Genomic DNA, 20,564 nt, shown 5'->3' on the forward strand with positions numbered 1-20,564 from the left:
ATGTTCCTGTGCTGTTGTGCTCTACTGCTTTTACACTAAAAACAGACCATTTTACCATTTTTTGGACAAAATCTTGAATCTTGGTTTAATGTGTACTTTTTAGTTTGATCATCCCAGAAAATAAATAAACAACTGCTGTAACGGGTTTATTTTTTTTTTATCGCTGTTTTAACAGTCTACCTAACCACTCCTACCCACTAGGAGGCGTTAAACCTATGTACCAGGCTGTAAACATGTAAAGTTTTTTTTTTCTATCAGTACGTTTACATGCAGGTGGAAAAAAACCCCAAGTAATTATTGATTAATCGGGCTATAAGAGATGCACTTAAGTGCATGTAAACAACTGCCGCGACCTCTAGCGGCCACTCGACGAACTGCACGTTTTTCTGCACTTCCGCTGCACGGGTTTTACAGTCAGTGCTTCAGACCAGACTAAGAAGGTTACTGCTGCAGACTGCCGCCTTATTCCCTTTTCGGTGGTTTGCTTCACCATTAATCCGTCTCCTATCCGCCCATCTCATCCGTAAGTAAGATAAGAGCCATCATCACCGATGTGAGCAGCTTCGCTCACATCACCGATGTGAGCAGCTTCGCCTAACGTCGGTGTTTATTGTATTGTAGAGCTGATTCAGTTAATGCTCAGCAATCTTCTCCCATCTATTGACGATTTTTTTTTTTTTTTTTTTTTTTTTTTGGGCCAGTGAAGGCTATATAGAGACAGAAAAAAATAAATTAGGGTGACGTTTAGAGAGAATTCAAGATGGAGGGACGCAATCATAGCTGGTGGGTTTATCGCTTATTTTAAATCGCTTTAAAATCAGATTATGGCTGATAAACCCACTCGTGTGTTACTACAAAACGTATATAATAATTTGTCGGTTAAACAGAATTATACAAAACCCGTGTTTTCAGTCAGTCAGTTTAACCGCACCCAAGCAACGCACCCAGCAACGTTTCTGATAAACATCTTTTTAAGCAGAACATTTATTTTTTTTTTTTAGCGATTATAATATGTCGGAAAGCTACACATATCTTTTGTGTCAGCAGGTCAAAACTGACTTAATCTAGCCCAAAATTGTCATCCAGTATTGTTTTTCACCCCATATCCAACTTGTATTCATATACATGTGAGCACCGTATTTAATGTTAATGTTATTTTTGGACCAATGGGCCTTTTTCACTTGAATGCACCACTCGTTTTCATCCATAAAAGAGTGTAAATTGAGACAAATTTGATCCACACGATAACCTTAAACATTTTCTATAATCCATGGGCGTATGCATTTATCAATGGCAGATCATATAACCGGAAGTGCAACACCAAATATGTCACTTTCTTTTTTTTAGAGACTTTCATAGTTTACTAAAGTGGTTCCATTGCATGTAGTGCAGGTACACACACAGCAAAATGCAATTAAGCATCAACTAGAAATGCACGTAGCAAAAAGTTAGGAGCATTGCATAAAGTAAGCGAGTATTTTACAGTAATAGTAGACATCAAGAAACAAATGTAATACTAATATTAGTATATAAATATGTACGTACAATGTACTACCACAACAATGACGATTTGGATCGCAAATCTGCTGCATTAGGATGCATAAGATAGCTAATTGCTTCTGGTAAAATGTTCTCAAAACATTGTGGAAGGACGGGCAGATTAGATCATATTAATGGCCTATTAATGGCTTGTTCAGACAGAGATCCTTCAGTGTAATTGTAGATTCTGATATGACAGCAGCACACAAGCAGAGAGAATCATGCACTGAAATGCACTGATTCGTGAGGAGATTTGTTCTCGTATAGAAGTGTCGTGTTTTTGTCTGAAGTTTATAAGAACAGAAGGCTTTGGAGAACGAACACACTCAAGTAAACGTGCCTCATATTTACCTTATATGTGCGTAGGACGTGATATACGAGGAAAAAGAGAAGCCTACAGCATTAGAATCATGAAACGGTTCAAATCAGGAACGAAAATACTTTCTTCTATTTTTATACCTTTTATGCAGTGGAGGTCAGCACAGATAACCAAACTCAATGACGAAATAATGAGCAATAAAATGTAAAACTCCACCACGCAGACAAAGTATTACTCTGTCGCAGTGATTTAGGTTTGTTCTACACATCCATCCCAAGTGTCTCAAGTATTATTTCTCCTCTGCCGAGACTTGTTGATAGTATCTGCATTGTCCCATGTTATCTCAAAGGATTATGTTTCTCCACAAACATCAACAGAGCCCTCTCCATGGCGGCGTTCATGGACGCGGATGAAACGATGTCGTCGTCGTCGTCGTCATCGCCGTCATCATCATCGCAGTGACAGCAGAGCGTGACACAGGACCTGATCATGGGAGACAGAAGGGGGTCACCATGTACCGAAATCTGTCCAAATGTGCCCTCATCTTCCTCTTCCTAGCGCTGTCTGGCCTCATCTTCCTGCTGCGAAACATCCACACTGTAGAGGTGAGGAAAGAAGTGGGGGGAAATCGGTTTCTTTTTCCTTGTAGGAATTTGTCAAACTGCGTGTTATGTACAGTTAATCCAGACTAATGCTGCACATTATCAGGGGAGTCGCGGTGCAGACGTATTATGCACAAGTTAAAGGTTTGACATAAACCTTTAGCTTTTTCTTTCTGTTGTGTACTTTGGTGGAAAATAAGAAATCAGAACACCCTTGTCTTTCTGTGTGTTTAATTCGGCTTCTGTAAATGGGCTCAAGTACAGACGAAGCACCAAGCATTGGGAGTGCCAGCTGAGCAAATAATACATTAATACACAGTGTTTTATACTTCTTATCCACTAACATTGTTCTCTCCGCCCAGCCATTTGTCTGTCTCCCTTACCAATACATCCCTCATGAAAGCAAGAACAATGTTCCAATTTGCTCAGCAAATTTAGTTAAGCCCTCAGGAGGACAAAAAAACACCATCCAAGCTCTTTTTTTTTTTTTTCTAAGGTAAACACAGCTGTATGGTGGAAAAAAATACAGCCCACACAGGATTACCAGATGTTAAAACAAGTTGTTGTCCTCTTGCATTGTGCCTGTGAGGTGTCTGATTCTGTGTTAATCTCGCATAAATGTGTGGATTCGCCAAAAGAATAACAACAAATATTAAGTTAATGTCAAAGCAACAGAAGCCAACTCTGTATTTTAGTCATAGTTATATGATCTGTCTGTTCACGTCCTCTTGGAATGTGCAGCCCCATCCCTAATTAGGAGTTAATTTGTTCGCACGTTCAAATCGTTTTTAATCGGGTTGCAACACTCGCTAGTCCACGGTGTGCCAACTACTCTACTCTTTACTACACTGTCTTTCTTTCTCTGTAGAACTGGAACTGCCACACGATTTCAGCCCTGTACCAGCTGCAGAACCGGATCCACTCATCCTTCCTCGTAGAGAACCTCCCCACATTTTATCACAACCACACCTTCTGTGCCCATCTGGGCCAGGAACCCTCCCCCGAAGATGTACTGGAAGAGCGCTACCTGTTGGACTCCATCGCCTGGCCTTTGCCCCCGCCTCACTCCGCGCCCACCGCCCTCCGTCACACTAGCGACCCCGTGCACAGCCTCTTCGCCATCCTCCCCACCAATGGAGTTAGCGAGTGGCACGTCGGGGACCAGCTGGAGGCCCTCGTCCAAATGCACGACTTCCACGGGCGCCCCAAGCGTTACGGCGGGGACTTCATCCTGGCCCGGCTGCACTCTCCGGAGCTCGGAGCGGGCGTAGCGGGCAAGGTGGTGGACCACAGGAATGGGTTTTACTCCGCTCTGTTTCCCCTCCTCTGGGTGGGCTCGGCTCAGGTTGAGATAACACTGGTGCACTCGAGCGAGGCCGTCGCCGTGCTGAGGCGGCTGAGGGAGGAACGGCCCGACCGGGTGTACTTCAAGAGCCTGTTCCGCTTGGGCTTCTTGTCCGAAACTACAGTGTGCAACATGTGCTTGCCTCCTGACCAGCAGCCCCTGTGCAACTACACTGACCTTCACACCGGCGAACCCTGGTACTGCTACAAGCCGAAGATGCTGAGCTGCGACACCAGAATCAACCACGCCAAAGGAGGCTACCTGAAACACCTCATCACCAACAAGGAAGCACTGCTCTTTCAGAGGTTTGTATTTGAGCTGTCACCGAATCCCATCAAAATGGTAAACAAGTCTGTTTATTCTGAATATAACATTAGTAATGAAATCATCAGTGTTATTCACATCGGTTGGTGGTTTAAATGTTGTGGCAGAATGGTATCATGCAGATGGACACTGTGAACTCTAACCCTCCTAAATTTATGCCCAAACATGAGGGAAGTGAGCGCTGCGTTCTTGCAGTGGAGAACGCAGCGCAGTGGAGAGAGGCAGGACGTAATGAGGCGAGAGCTTTCACAAAAGGGTCCAAGATGGAGTTATGATAGTAACCAGACCGAAAAGCGATTTTGGTGCTTCATTTCGGTGCCCCTGAATTTTCAAATTACCTCTGTAGCTCTGTTGCTGTGCTGACGTCATGGAGGCAAAACGAAAGTTCCCACTTCCTGTCATGTCTCATGTCACGTCTCTTCTTGTCTCACTTCTTCATATATGGTCTGTGGTTTTAGGGAGGCTGTCTTGCTTTTTGTAAAGACTACCTAGTCCACAAATACAGCATTATTCCACCCCTTTAAAAATCTGTTAGTGAATTATTGAGTGGGGAAGTCTAAATAATTGAGACCGTTGGTAAAATATAGCCTTTATTGTACCAGTGAACATTGTCTTGCTTTTTCTTTTGTTTTAGTGGTGTAAACATCAAAGTTCACATACGCGCATCAGGACCTGACAAAATCAATGTGCTGCCACAGAAAGGTAGGGAATACCTGCAGACTGACATTTGTAGTTGGTTCATTCTTTCGAGTTTTTCCAGTAGACTCATTTGTCTCATCTTGTACCCGATACAGAAATAGTGGAAGAAAGCAGCACCATGAAACCAGAACCGAACAACATGGTGCCACCATCTGGATACTACTACGGAGACTCGTGGAGGCCGTTGACGGGCGTTACGATGCGTCAGTTTAATCGGTCGTCTTCTGTCTCTCAGTGTTTGAAGAACAAAGTGATCCACATGTACGGAGACTCCACCGTCCGCCAGTGGTTTGAGTACCTCATTGCTTCTGTACCAGGTGAGTCTGTTGGTCTCACCCTGATGGATTTGAACACTTAATTTTATTGGGTCTTTTAAAAGCACAGTGCGTAAGTAGACATCAGACTCTCGATATCCAAACAGTCGCTACTCACTCTTAGGTCTGAAAAACCACATCACACCGCCCATGGGGTACTCCTCTGATCGAAAAACATACAGAATACATGGCAAAGAAAAGAAATAAACTGCCCAATCAAGACAATGCAGAAAGCCCTCATACATATCACTCTGTTCCCCAAGAAACAAAGACCTCTTTCCCCATCTTGCCATGTAAACGTCCTTTTTAAGTCTAAGAAGTAACATAGTCTTTGATCTTGTGAATTTCCTTAATGGTGCTTAGCCAGTTATCTACTGTAGGTGGATTAGATTACAACCAATTTCGTGTGGTTGCTTTCTTTGCTGCTAACTCTAACCCTTTGTAAATTTTCATAAAGATTTTAAATTCTCAAAAAGATCAAACACTGGACTCTCTAATCCATTTAAACTTCCATCCATTCCACTGTATCTTATCCAGAACTAAAGGAGTTCAACTTGCACAGTCCTAAAAACGTCGGGCCATTCATGGCGGTGGACATCACCCATAATATTCTCCTGAAGTACCGCTGCCACGGCCCTCCCATTCGCTTCTCCACCGTCATGTCCAGCGAGTTGCGGTACATTTCCAACGAGCTGGACGGCCTCTCCGGGGGCCCCAACACCGTGGTGGTCCTCAGCATCTGGGCCCATTTCAGCACCTTCCCCGTGGAGGTGTACATACGGCGGCTTCGCCACATTCGACGGGCGCTGGTGAGGCTCACGGACCGAGCGCCCGGGACCCTCATAGTGATCCGGTCGGCCAATCTCCAAGCCCTGGACCAGGAGGTGAGTCTCTACAACAGTGACTGGTACTCCCTACAGCTCGACAAGGTTCTCAAAGCCATGTTCAAGGGACTCAACGTCCTGGTGGTGGACGCCTGGCAAATGAGCTTGGCACACCACCTCCCGCATGCCCTGCATCCTCCTCCGGTCATTGTCAAGAACATGATAGACATTCTTTTGTCTTACATTTGCCCAGAGAACAAGACCAGCCAAAAGTAAAAAAAAAAATAAAAATGTAGAGATGGTAGTAGGTTTGTTGTTGAAGGAAGTGAAAGACTGTGAATCAGTTGGTTCTACGGCGCCAAACACCACGTCTTTGTTGTTTCATAACCGTTAAATACTGGCCCCCTGGGTTCAGGTCAAAGATTTCTCTCAGGCTGTTCTGCGTTGAAATACAAAGTCACTGTTTGTTGCTTTACTTTAGTTCTCAGTTCATGTGAAACAGCACTTTAAGTACAACTTTTTTAAGTCCTGCGCCTTTAATAGAAGCTGGACGTATTTTTTATTTTTCTGCTTGTACACTTGTATACATTTACTTTTAATGTAATGTAAACAGACCAAATCCCGGTAGCAAAGTGTGATCTCTCCAGCCTTGACTTTTATTTACTTTTACACACAACAGAACTTTTTTTATGGTAAATTTGAATCCCGCGTGTTTTATAGAGTCATTAAGGCCGTAGGTTTTCACATACTCTTCACAAAGACTTGAGAGTCGGGAGGGTTCATGTCTGTATGACGCAAAGAGAACAAATGTGCCTATTTGGTATTAAATCTGTTTGTCCCTGTGGACGACCAGAGGCTGCACTATCACTCACTACATCAACACGAGGCAAGTCACTGTCATGTTTGCCAGCATGCCTGCTTTTCTACCCGTTTACAGGAGCGATGGAAGCCATTGTTATTTGCATACAAACTGTGCACAACACATTTGCTTAACTTTTATATTGGGTGATTGTCTAGGAATTTAGGTATCATACGCTGACGATACACTTGTGGTGTGATGTCTTTTCCTTTTCTGAGCCTGTGTTCAATAAACTTAAATGTTACGATGGTAGTAGCTCTCCTTTCTCATGTATGTCGACTTTGAAACGGCTTTTTCACAAGGGATCCGGGTAGGAGGGAGTCACCGAAACACAATCTATAATGTTTGTAGCTTGATGACACTATTGCGAAACCACTTTGCAAATCTTATAATATAATACTATGATATAAACAGGAAATATTCTCCTGGTGTTGTCATGGTATCCAATGGAAGCAGCCTCCTTGTTTTCATGTGATTCCTGTTAGACTGTGAGCAGGGAACAAAGAGTAACAACCTGGATGTACACATGACACAGCATAACATTATGACCATATCACTAATATTGCGTAGGTCTCCCTTGTTTGTTTGTTTGTTTTTTTGAGTTGTTGTGTGTGTGTTTGTGTCAGACTGCATCCTGCTGGGGATGGGGGTACCTGCTCTGGTCTAGGTGTGTGGTACATGTCTAAATAACATCCACATGAATGTCAGGTCTAAACGTTTCTCAGCACAACACTGAATTGTTAAAAGATGGTCAGTGTTATTTACTTTGCCCATTAGTGGTCATAATGTTATGCCTGATCAGTGTACAATACTTGACCTGAAATAAGACAGTACATGAGTTCACCAGCAGGGGGCAGTCAACATCCAGGGAACCCACTACACCACTTCAAGAACTTCTACAACTGCTGCAGTATTTTCTTTACGTGTCTCAGTGACTGAAGCCCACAAATCACACATTTTTAAACAGTTTTATTTAAAAAGATTCATGTTCCCATTGAAAACATCTCTCGGTACTAAAGCTTGTACACCTTCATTCTCTAAAACGAACAGTTCTTCAGTAACTTTGGCAAAAAAAAAAAAGAATACATAAAACAGGCAGAGCTCTGTAAAAAAAACTAAAAGGAAAACACACCACTGTGAACAAGAAGAAAAAAACATCCAGCTGGAGATTTTTAAATCTCAGGCAAAGTTTCGTTTGAACACATTCAAGAAAACAGTAGAGCCTGCCATCACAAGGGACTGATTGAGACAGAGAGGCAGCACAGATCTTTCAGTCCGGTTAAAATATGAGAGGAGTGTAAAATAAGGAGCGGTTACAGGGATGAGCTGGCTGTGTCCTCTGGTGTCTTGTCTTAGTTCATTTTTATATTTCAAGCTGTAAAATTAGACTTGTTTTCTGTTTCTGTTTTACAGTACAAGCATTGTGCAATACAGTCAATTCATAAACAAGGATTATTTTAAGCGACATCTTAGTTGGACAATCTAGAGGAAGGAGTGTAGCTCAAGCTTCATATAGACATCTGATATGCTAAACTCTAACAAAAAAGTACACGAAAATAGGGGAGAAAAAAAATAAAACTTGAACGGAATATCTTATTCTGCGCCACTCGACTGGCGCTTCATTATAATGACCACTGTTGGGGAGGGGGCAGACATTCACCGACATTAATAAAAGACCCAAACAAACAAAGTCTAAAAGGCAAAAAAATCGTCTGCAAATATTTTTCGAAAGGAGACGACGCAGAACTTGCACGTGACACCACGGCAGCACGTTAAGGTTTGGAGAGACGCGGCCCACGTCACACGTCCTGGACGTTCATGGCGTCCTGCGGCCAGGTGTACGTGTCCAGGATGAAGGAGTCGTAATCGGGACTGTAGATGTGAGACAGCACAAACGCCTCCTTGTCCTTAGGCTCGGGGTACAGGGAAGCAATGTTGTTTCTGTATGCGTAGTCGACAATCTGGTAGAGGAGGACACAGAGGACATGATACAGTCATAAATAAATAATACTTATCCATTTAGAAAGCTTGTTCACAGCTGTAAGGTGAACGTTAAGAGCTCATGGTGCATTCCCTTCTACCCAAGTGGGAATTTCTGAGTTGGAATTTTCAACTGCAACGGATTTGGTGAACCAAGATGGCCGCCCCACGAGTAAACAGTAATTAGAAGCTCCTGTAATATTCTGTTTATTAGCACTTCTGATTATATTTAGTTGCATTAAAATTGGTCGCAAATATTTTTTGACATACGTATGTTGAAATGTTGTTACAGTGTAATTTAAGTTTTTCATGTGTTATATGGGAACTACAAGTTTCTAAACACAGTAGTCTGGTAAAACTAAAACAGTGTGAAACACCATTGTGTTAAACTGTGATTATAGTGGGGGTTTTTTTCTACATTTCAATTAAGCAGAAGTTTTGAATATTTTTATAAATTTCTGCCTTGTGTGGTGTTGTAAATTTCATCACTGTAAATAATTCTAGTAAAAATTCATGCATTGTTTCAAGTTATCTGTTCGATTTACAATTTGTGTAGCTTAAATAGCCTAAATTTAGTTTAAAAATATATATACTTCTTTTTAAAAAACAAAACAAGTTATATTTGGAGAAGAGAAGACATATAGTTTTCCCCACTTCTGTAACTAGAATGCCGATAACCCAGGTGTGATGTCATTCCCAGTGCCGTCCTCCGCCAACCAGAGGGCGTCGTCCACTAATTACGCGGCTGGCAACTGGACCCCCATCTCGTCCCTCTACAAGCATCTTTGAGAGGGACTCTGAGGCTTAAACTCACAATATTTGCCACTAAAAACAAACCACGAGTTCCTCTTGCCATTCGTCAACCATCATTCAACCCTCAACCTTTTTTAGGTTGCTCTGTTCCCTCACCCCTCCATCATTTGTTATTTTTCAGTCTCATTCTGTCGTTTATCAGAACAAAGTGCCAATGTACCCTGATAAATGCTCTGTTCACAGTAGATAACACCATTAGTCCTGGATGATCTGAGCTCAACTAGTTAGCTCGTAGTACATCTGTTCAAACCTGACATTAAAATGCATCTCAGCATGCGTCCTGAGCCACCATCTGTGATCAGATCTCAGTTTTGTCCAGTTTTGGATGAAGATAAACATGTGGTAAGTTCTCGAGTACAATTGGGATTTTCAAGTACCACAGAGATAGAAGATATAATGAGCAAGTTATAAGCTGATAGTGATTCATGTGATCACCCACCTTCATCGCAATCTTGAAGGACACCTCTCTGATGGTGCTGAGGGGAGGATAAAGTCTTCCCTCGGCCAGATGCTCCTCTGTTACCATGTCAGCTATGGCCTGAGACAAAGACAGAAGATCTACATTAAAGCAGTCGTAAGGATGAGCGGGTGAACAACAAGACAAATTCAGGAACGGAGTAAAGGACCTCTGCAGTGGTGAGGAAGACGTCGTCAGATATGTGGCGCACTCTGCAGGCTATGACGCCCAACGCGACTCCAGGGAAGACGTAGGCGTTGTTTCCCTGTCCGGGGTAGAAGGTGCGCCCATCAGACAGCGTCACCTTGTTGAATGGACTTCCACTCGCAAAGATGCCCCGGCCCTGATTAAAGAGACAAGGAGGGAGATAAACAATGTCAAATTTACTATTTCATAATGTCAAAATGCCACAAAGGCAAAGTCATTAGCTTCGTCTGGGGGAAATTCTTGCTAAGCTTTAAAAAGTCTCTGACATTTACAGCTTTGGTGTCAAATTTGTCAAAGTAAATGAAACAAAACATGACAGAGGATCACTTCGGACAATAATGGATTTTAAAAGGCCTCTAATGCAGATTTACAGAAGAGATTGTGTAATGTACACAGGCTGAACGTTACCTCTGTGAGATTGTAGCATTGCTCCGCTGTGCACTCGGCCTTGCTGGTAGGATTACTCAGTGCAAAGATGATCGGCCTCTCATTGAACGACGCCATGTCTTTGATAATCTTCTCGGTAAATGCTCCTCCGATTGCGGCCACGCCTTTGCATTCAGGAGGAATTCAAAAGGGAGATTTGATTAGTTTTGCAACAGCAGTTATTTAAACTTCACCAGCTCTGAAACAACAGGAACCGTGGTGCCTTTTGCAGGTTTGGAAGTTTCCAAATTGCAGTTTCAAGCCAGGGTCTTTTTCTTCTTCTAGTAATTTTCTAACAGTTTCCTATTTTATTGTTGATTGTGAGAGTTGTCCAATTAAAAGTCTGAAGAATCTGTTATTTTACATGCAGAGTTTGTATTTTAACATTGAAAGTTCTTCTTGACGCATTGGATTAAATGAAGAGTGTATTAGCCGATTCAGAGCAAATTACCAGGTTGTTATCGTACTGTACAAAGTCGGAGGAAAAAAAATTCACCTTTAAAATGTTTCTCTGTTTTTCCACGACTGGTCAGGGATAAACAACAAACACGTGGGTTACAAAAAGTGTTTTTCTTTTAAAGTGGTTACAGACCTGATATTTATTTAACTCATGTGCTTCACTGCAAAAAAAAAAAAAAACTCTTGCTGCTAAGCTCACCTATGATGGCGGTGGGTTTGATGGTCTGCACCACCTCCTCCAGGGTCTTCAGGTGCGGGTGGTCGTGTGCAAACTCGAGCTTTTCATGGTTCAGATGGCCTCTGCCCTGTATGTGTGTAAAGCAATGTGTTTTCAAAACAGAACGTGTTCCTGTTCGGCGGCTTACGTACGAGAACATGGCTCGTTGTTACCTTTACAATGAGACCTTTTGAATCCACCATCCAGATCCTCTTGGCTGCTTCCTCTCTAGTTAGTCCCTCTTTAGCCATGGCCATTATGAGCAGGTGGGCGATGCCCAAAGCAGCCTGGTACAAAAAAAACAATTCTTCATCTGCATCATCGCCTCTTGTTTCGGCTCGTTTTACTTATTTTTACTCTGCAAAATACACTGAATCCTCTCACCTCGCCTGCCCCCTGGAAAACAAATGTGTGGTCCAACAGTTTGTTCTTGGTGATCTTGAGAGCAGCTAAGACACCAGCAACAGCTACAGAGGCCGTTCCTGTAGGAAACAAGAAAAGTTTATTCTCAGCACAGAGGTTTCACCCTGTGAGTCCTAAACAATGAAACGACCTGTCTGTTGATGACTGGTTACCCTCATGATTACATACTGTGGACTTTGGACAAATTATTATTGTTATTATTATTCACTATGTCATTATTATTATTGACAGTCACATATCCTATCACTTCTTACCTACTGCTGTTGGCTAGGCTAATGGCTAGGCTAAGTAGCTGGTGTCTTTTTGTCGGTTGCTAGTTGGTAGCTGACTGTTAGCCTGCTGATCTTTTTGTTTTATTTTGTTTTTTTTCAGTTGGACTGAGTTTCTAAATGTGTCTTGCAGAGGGGAGAAGTGTTGGGTGATATGTTGTTGCATATCCCATCACTTCTTACCTACTGCTGTTGGCTAGGCTAGTTAGCTGGCTTCTACTTGTTTCTTGTTGGTTGCTAGTGGTAGCTGACTGCCAGCCTGCTGCTCGGTTTTGGGTCTTGCGTTCGCAAATGCGTTTTGCCTCAGATCTTCGCACAAGGGATCGTAACATCTCATCCTGTGTAATAACAAATTTGTCAATTTGACTATTTGTCACCTCTTCTTGTCTAACTAACTTGTCCGATGGGTTGGGGTGTATTGTCTCTGTGTTAACACATGTGATCATGTGTACAAGCTGTGACTAATTACCCCAGAGTACTTTTATTTAAACCGATCAGGCATAACATTATGACTAGCATTGTGTAGGTCTCCCTTGTGCCTCCAAAACAGTTGTGACTCATCAGACTAATGGACATGAACCTTGTGAGGGTATCCTGTGGTGTCTGGTAACGGGAGGTTGTTAGTGGAGGCCTTTGGGGTCCTATGGGTTGAGGGGAGGGGCCTCTGTGGATCATCCCAGAGATACTTGATCGGGTTTGGGATCTAGTGAATTTGAAGGCCTGGCTACTGGGTGGGGGTTCATGGTCTGGTCTAAGTGGGTGATACTCTTCTAAGTTACATCTACGTTGTCAGGTCCAAACATTTCCCAGCAGAACACTGACAAGGTGGTTAATGTTATTTATTTCTCCTGTCAGTGGTCATAATGTTGTGGCTGATCTGTGTTTAAAAGCATTAAAGCTCTCTTGCCTAATTTAAGGTTGGAGTAACATGATAAGGCAGGACTTTATTTATCCCAGTGGGGAAATTAAGCAACCACCCTGACACCCCATATGTGCGAAGTACCTTGGATGTCGTCGTTGAAGGTACAGTATCGATTCCGGTATTTGTTGAGGATGCGGAAGGCGTTGCTGTTGGCGAAGTCCTCAAACTGTATCAAGCAGTTCATCCCGTACCTGCAGAGGAACGGACTCATCAGTCAGTCTCCAGGATCAGCCTCTTTTAACCGTTTGTGTTTCTACTCACTTGTCCGTCACCGCCTGCATGAACTCATCGATCAGATCGTCGTACTCCTTCCCTCTGATCCTCTTGTGCTTCAGTCCGATGTACAGAGGGTCGTCGAGGAGCGCCTGCACAAAAATAACAAGTCAGCTGAACAATGAGACTTCATCACTTCAGTAATCCTCTAAACTGATACGATATCTCAGACGACAGATAAGAGGCGGATACGCAGTCCTGCACCAGCTCATAAAAGCTGATTGCAGCCTCCCTACAGCTCTGAAGTCAGGTTCACCTGGTTGTCCGTGCCGACGTCCAGCAGCACGGGGAGGCACTGCTGGGGCCGAACTCCACCGCAGGCTGTGTAGAGCGCCAGCTTCCCAACGGGAATCCCCATCCCATAGCTGCCCAGGTCACCCAGGCCGAGGATACGCTCTCCGTCTGTCACCACAATGGCCTGGACAGAGACCAACACATATTACCAATGGGTGCGTTGCTTCTCCGGAGCAAGCAGCGGTGCGTTTGAACCGTCTGTACCTTGATGTTTTCTTCAGGCCAGGAGTTGAGCATGGTGGCGATGTGTCCTCGGTCATGGATGGTGATAAAGAGTCCTCTGTAAACAAACAGGACGACACAGGTTTAACTGATTTGACGATGCAAGTTTAGATTAGTTTTTTGCTTTCGTTTTGATTTAAGCTACTGTGGTGACTCATGAAAATCAGAGTAGTAAAGTCTTAATACATAAAACACACATTTAAAGATAAAAATTAGATTAAAGAATTCAATGTCTTTTTTTTTAAACTGTGATCTAGGACTACTAGCTTTAGTTAGCACAGACAAAGTAAACATAAAAGTATGAATTAATGCCAACTGGGAATGTAACAATACACTCACAAACTCATGATTCGAGACGATTTCCGATACTTTCTCACGTTTTTTCCTTTAATTATTTCTCAGACAAAAAACACATTTCTGATGTCAGATGTCACTTTGAAATGCAAACCATGCAATGAATGCATATTTAAAAATCATATATTTATATTTTCTCTTTAACCTCCTGACACCGGAGCTTTTATTGAGTCTGTATTTTTAATTTATCCAAGGTTTTTGGGATTAGTAAACTGAGCATAATCGTTGAACAGGATGTAGTAGTTTTTGAAAAAAACTGTCTGCATATAAAGCCACTGGGATTATTTCATTATTTTTATTATAAAAAGTCACCCAATGTGTGACAAAGTATAAAACTCTTTATTTTAATTTTAAAAGGAAGTGCAAAGATTTGCCAACAATGAAGTCCCAATGTCCTCAAACAAGTACTTTCTAATTAGCAACATTGTATCTTGTTGCATCATATCAAACTAGGAACCTTGATAAGAATCGTACAATTTAATGAGGTTTCGTCCCTCGTCCATTTTTCTCCCTGTGATCGTCTGCAGAATGAATCTGATGAAATTCATATCGACTAGTGTATTGGCCCTTCGCTACCACTAGATGGCAGACTAACGTGTCCACTTATGAGGACAACGGGTTTAAATGAAGCAGAATAAAGTGCAATAAAACTTAAAACTTAATGTCCCCATATGAGGATGCAGGGTTTCCAGAGGTTAACAAATTAAAGAGAATCCCATTTTTTATGTAGTGACGTCGATCAAGCGAACCCAAAACTAGATTACGCCCTCTGCTGTTTAAAAAGGGGATCGCAACTAATTTTTCATCTCAGCCAATTTGAATCGTCACACATTTGTATCGATTTTTAACTGCCTCGCGAAATGCATCGTTAACGTCATCCCTAACACCAACACAAGCAGTGCAGATCTCACCGTGGTCTCCTGAAGGCGAGTCCATACTGTTGACAGGCCAGGCCGACAGTGGGAGTGTACACAATGGGCATGAACTCCTCGATGTCAGAGGTCAGCAGGCGGTAGAACAGCTTCTCGTTCCTGTCCTGCAGCGTCATCAGCAGGATGTACCTGAGAAGGAGACGGATTTTAATTCCAGAAACCCCCGGCAAATTCAAATATGAATGTGTATGATGACAGTATTTCAACGTATTACCATCTATCTAGAGACGAAATAATCCAAGTTACTTTAACTAGTTACTTAATAACTGAAATCTAACAAGCGCATTAACCTCGGCGGTATTGTTCGTTCCTGATTAGCAATGTTTGCATGCTAATAAACTAAACTGATAAACATTACACCTTCTAACCACCAGATGTTAGCATTGTCATTGTAGGCTAATAATAGCATGGTAAGCATTAAGAGACCAGGCTGACTGAGTGTAGTCTTATTTTATAACGTGACATTTTAAATAAATTGAATTTACAAGCCTTCTTTGAACTGAAAACATTTTTGGTAACCACTACAGTCTAAATGTAGCCTGACAATATTATCGGAAGAAGAGCTAAAAGGGGCAACAAGCAGCTTCGTTACATTGTGTGTGAGTCAATTTCCCGGCCGCCGCAAACTCATTTGCGAGGCTCTGAAGTGACACTGAATAAACTTTAAGAGCAGCCGATCCTGCAGTGACAACAGATGTGACCTGACATCTGGAGCCTGGGTGAGCCGGCCTCTAGCAGGAGGCGGCTCATGTTGTGTGCGTCTGCGCCTGTTCTCTCACTTGTCCAGTGGATTGACGCGGGTCTCGTAGCTCTTCATGACGCGCAGCACCTGCACGTCCTGGGAGAGGAAGCACGGTGGCAGCAGGCCATGGATGCCCAGTTGTAAGCGTTCCTCCAGAGTGAATGCCATTCCCTGCACGGTGGAAGAGGGACGATTATATAACGCATAATGAAAAGAGTTTGAACGGGGCCAAGAGCTAAATAACAACTCAAACAATCCAGACCGCAGTGACTCATGTGCTAGTCACAACACTGTGAGGTCAGTCATGATTTAGGCCAACGCCCAAATCCACTGGTCTGTTTGATGTTTTCTAATTATAACTTGAGATTTGTGCAGGAAAAACATGGGACTTTTATTCTGGTGAGCAGCCTGGTATCCCTCTGCCTTCTAGTTATAGCTATTGCTGCTGCTTCGGTCCTGTTTGCGCGCTGGCAAGCTTCACATAGAGAGATTGGAGGGAGGTGTGAGGTTTAATCTATTTATTTTGTCCAATAGTGAGGACGCCTGAACCCACCCCCCTCCCGGTCAGCTCTCTTCCCTCGTCTCTGCTTCCTCTTGATTCACGCTGACCTACATGGGGAATAAACTGGCCTGCTAGGCGTTTTCCTGTGGGTCTGTATTCGCTCGTGTCCTGGTGAATTATTCATGTTGGCACAGCCGGGTGTGAAATTTGATCGTGCACATTTACAATTGTTGCAGCTGATAGGCGTTCGAATAGAAGACGCTCAACAGCTGAACTCCACTGTTCGTAAAGCTGGAGGTCATTAAAGAGGAGACACTGATACACCAAATTAGCACCAGACAGAGAAACAGAGAAAGTGAACTGGAAGGAAAAACTTTCTGAAAATAAACCAAAGTCACGGGAGAAGTTGGAAAAGTTTCCTTTGTTAGAAAATGTAGTCGCTGCATTTAGAGCTAAACTAAACATGAAAAGTGGGCAAAGAAAGTTAAGGAATGAATGTGATACAGTTGTAATTCACCCACACTATCAGTGAACACAAGGACAAGCTGAGAGGGTGAATAGATATGAGTGGGAGACACACAAACTGCTATTAGATTAACCTTTATCCACACCTTATCATGGATTTCATAAAGCTACAAAACCTGTAATGACTTTATAGCCGTCTACAACAAAGAGAAGACGGATCTTCATCGATATGAATAAGAGCTGATTTAAAGTGTTGTTTTTTTCCTAAAAATAAATGGTTTTGTGTATAAAGTGACCTGTGGAGAAGGTCATTGTGAAACAGCCTCAAACCAAACAGGACGTCACGAGAGAAACTGTTTGAATTTGAGGAAATACGATCACATAAAAAATTGCTTGGGTAGTTCAAATTGTTGTTATCTCAGAAGGACTTCACTTCCTGGCTGTATGCACTTAACTGACCCGTGAGTCAGCTGGTATAAGTGCTGACTGGGCATCAGAGGAAGAAGAACTGTTGGTTCGACCTCCTCATAATCAAAATCCGAGCAATAAACTCAGCTTAACGATCTGTATCTGTACCGCTGGCAACATAGAGATGAAAAGAACCATATAAGTAGTATATAATAATATAAGTATCCTCTCTTTAATTGACCACGGGTATTTTTAACACGTTGAAGGAGACAGAGTAACGTCAGATCAATCTGCAGGGAGACCATTAATATCTCTACCAGGGGTCGGTTTAACCTCTTGCCTATCTCACATACACAGGAGCTGTGGCATTCATGTGGTACTTATATGGTATTGTGTGTTTATATATGTTCCACCACCATGGCAAATGGTATGTGGGGCATAGTGTTGTCTGTAGACACGTGCAATGAGAGCACATGTTTGGATTTTGAGGCACGTTGCTGCATAAAACTGAACCTTTTCCACTCGAATTAAGACACAACTGTTATGTAAAAAACAGGTGTTCAGCAACACATTAAATGGCCTAATGGTGATTATGATTACAATCAGCATGTGGTAATAACTTCTGTTCGGAAACTACTATCACTATCCACTATCACCTCTCGCTCCCTGTATGGCAACATGAACGAGACGAGAAAAATGCAGCAAAGGTATTAAGAACCACAGTGTAAGCTGGAGATGATTGACTACACTAAACCAACTACAGTGATCTATTAGGGGTCTATTTAATGGAAAATAAACTGAGATCCGCTTCTCATGGGTGAATAGTTTTAGATTTTGCATTTGCAATCGTAAGCTGTAACTGGGTTTGGGGACTGTGATGAATGGATTTAATGATTTTAATTAATAGTGCTGATTGTTATATTGTAATTACTTAGCATATGGTATATTTATGTAGCACGTATGCTTTTTTATTAATGTGCATATGTGTATACATGTATTATTTAAAATTGCATGTGCAATTGCATGTATACACATACATAGATATTTGTGTAATGCCCATATTTATATGGATGTTTATATAGAACGTACTGAGTAATAGTTAAAAAGCGGCAGGAATTTCATAAAGTGTTTAATTCTTCCTACTACTTTTTGGAACAGATTTTTGATTTATAGTCATTATTTCTTTCTTTCCCATGTACAAATGGTTAGATGTTTTTTATAAATATTCGAAATATTTGAAATATTCAAACTACTATTCCCGATATACTTAATACCAGGTATAAAATAATAATAAAGGAGCACGAAAAGATAAAGAGAATAAAAACATATCACTATGCATCAACATGCACAAATTCCAGGTATGCTACGAGCTTCACTCTCACCTGGAGAAAGTCTTTTCAGGTTTAGTTTCTTAACAGTAATATAATGGAGAAGGCTTTACGCATGGATTAGCAGGTGCGCCTTGGGTGTGCTCACCTTGTTGAGGTGGGGGTTTCTGGTGATGTCGAAGCCCCGCTTCTTGGTGTTGACGCTGCCCTTGCGGCTCGCCCCGGAGTGGCAGACCCGCACGGCCTGGACCGAGGCCCGGTCCGGGGGCAGACCCCCTGCAGGGAGACCCGAGGCACCGGACAAGATCCGCATCCCACCGGCGGCCGTGCGCCTGCACAGGGACAGAGCTGCTCTTCCAGGGAGGGAGTTCATTGTGCCTGCAGGTAGAAAAACAAAGGACATATGCAGTGTGTGTGTGTGTGTGTGTGTGCTACTGGTGGTGTTAATGAAGCAATTCACCTTCCAGTTTAGTAAAAGGACACCTAGAAATACCAAACATACTGTGAATACTCCTGCAGCTCAATCTTCATGTAAACAACCAAGGCGGTAAACTGTTAGCTTTACGCTATAGGCGAGGACACACACTCATGCTATTTAGACAACAAAGCATTCGGTGATGGAGACTAAAACACACGCCGAATTATTAAGTGTGTTCATATATAAATGCTGATGTGTGCAGCTGCATCAGCTCGGCTAGCTAGTGTTAGCCTCCTGCATCTTTTATGATAATTTGGTGTTTTTCTTTATGGAACAACCTGCTAAAGATAGCTAGCTCGAAGCTAATGCTCCGTCAGCCTCACCTAAAAACTGCGAGGAGCTGCCGTGCACCTGACTTCTGTCTTCACAGGAGGCACTTGTGTCTTCGTCTCCGCCTGGGTCTTGTTTAGACGGTGACTGTTGTGTTGTGTTGAGTTGACTTGAAGGTGGGAGGGGGAGGAACGACAGCTGATCCGGGATCCGGACCGTCCTTTGACATTGGCAGGTTCACTTCCCAGTCACTGAGCCTCCAATCAGGCTGGAGAGCCCAGCCTCCAGCCTCCAGCCCACCACCCCTTCCTCACACAGTAAACACAGGCCCCATCTCCAGCATCTGCACTCAAAATACAACATTATTATCTTTGAATGGGCTTAAAAGAACCAATTGCAATGTACTAAACTTTGACAGAATAAGCTAATTCTTATACTACTCTTCTGTGCTTTATACTTTCTTTGTGAATCAGCAGTGGAAACTCCAACATCTACAGCATTTTTAAACTCTTAGTCATGCTAGGGGCTCTGACAAAAACAACGCACTTAAAGGAGAAAACCATCTGCACACTGCAGGTCGTATTAATAACTACTGGCTCCCTCTGCTGGACCTTCCCAGTGCCTCCCAGTCTGAGGCACATGATGAGACTCCATACAGTGAATACACTGTCAATGCATCAGACTTTGTAATGAATGAAGTTACACGACATTTAAAAAAAAAAAAAAAAAAGAAATCTAATGACAGCTGTAATAAACAAAGAAACCACATATAACGCAGCTTAATTGTTTTTGCATCTGGTTTTTCTACATGTCTGCTTAAAAATCAAGGCCCCAAAACATCAGGTTTCCTGAAAGTAGACAAAGAGAACCAATATTACGTATCTGTGATGTGCACCCTTTCAGATTACAAGTTAATTTCAAGGCTAAATTAGAGTCCTTCTGTTCAAAAGTGTTTACAGTTAGCGAATTGAGACTCAAGTCTGTTGTCACGGTCTGATCTTCACAATTCACGTTTGTGGAAGTTTGTGATTGATTTATGATCAAATACAACCACCTGTAAACTTAAAGGACTCCACTTTGCTCTACAGCTCCACCAGTCTCTTCAAAATACTGTCTGTGACAGACTGGGACACACTCAAGCCAACAGTGCTGTAAAGATAATGAGTCCACTCAGATCAAACTTATCAGAACTAAATTATAAGGATGTTACATTTATTACTATGGTAATAGCACGTGATGTTACACACCCATTTAATAAACATCCTGCTCACAGGGTGCATTATAGCTTATGTAACATG

At 42.5% G+C, this 20,564-nt stretch overlaps 2 protein-coding genes across 2 annotated transcripts; one reads left to right on the forward strand and one right to left on the reverse strand.

The window, feature by feature from the left end:
• Positions 1-377: 377 nt before the first annotated feature.
• On the forward strand, positions 378-7,077 carry nxpe3 (neurexophilin and PC-esterase domain family, member 3). Its single transcript, XM_047601772.1, has 6 exons — positions 378-523; positions 2,236-2,463; positions 3,329-4,110; positions 4,764-4,831; positions 4,924-5,145; positions 5,680-7,077. Exons 2-6 carry the CDS (start codon positions 2,371-2,373, stop codon positions 6,240-6,242), a joined length of 1,728 nt encoding a protein of 575 aa, XP_047457728.1. The 5' UTR covers positions 378-523; positions 2,236-2,370; the 3' UTR covers positions 6,243-7,077.
• Positions 7,078-7,779: 702 nt separating this feature from the next.
• me3 (malic enzyme 3, NADP(+)-dependent, mitochondrial) lies at positions 7,780-19,502 on the reverse strand. Its single transcript, XM_047601514.1, has 15 exons — positions 19,320-19,502; positions 18,667-18,896; positions 15,853-15,986; positions 15,053-15,202; positions 13,770-13,845; positions 13,528-13,689; positions 13,260-13,363; positions 13,080-13,189; positions 11,769-11,866; positions 11,558-11,671; positions 11,367-11,472; positions 10,691-10,833; positions 10,245-10,418; positions 10,058-10,156; positions 7,780-8,786 (listed from the first exon to the last, which is right to left on the reverse strand). Exons 2-15 carry the CDS (start codon positions 18,889-18,891, stop codon positions 8,625-8,627), a joined length of 1,857 nt encoding a protein of 618 aa, XP_047457470.1. The 5' UTR covers positions 18,892-18,896; positions 19,320-19,502; the 3' UTR covers positions 7,780-8,624.
• Positions 19,503-20,564: the final 1,062 nt, after the last annotated feature.

This window comes from Mugil cephalus, chromosome 12 (assembly GCF_022458985.1).
Source record: "Mugil cephalus isolate CIBA_MC_2020 chromosome 12, CIBA_Mcephalus_1.1, whole genome shotgun sequence".
Lineage (NCBI taxonomy): Eukaryota > Metazoa > Chordata > Actinopteri > Mugiliformes > Mugilidae > Mugil > Mugil cephalus.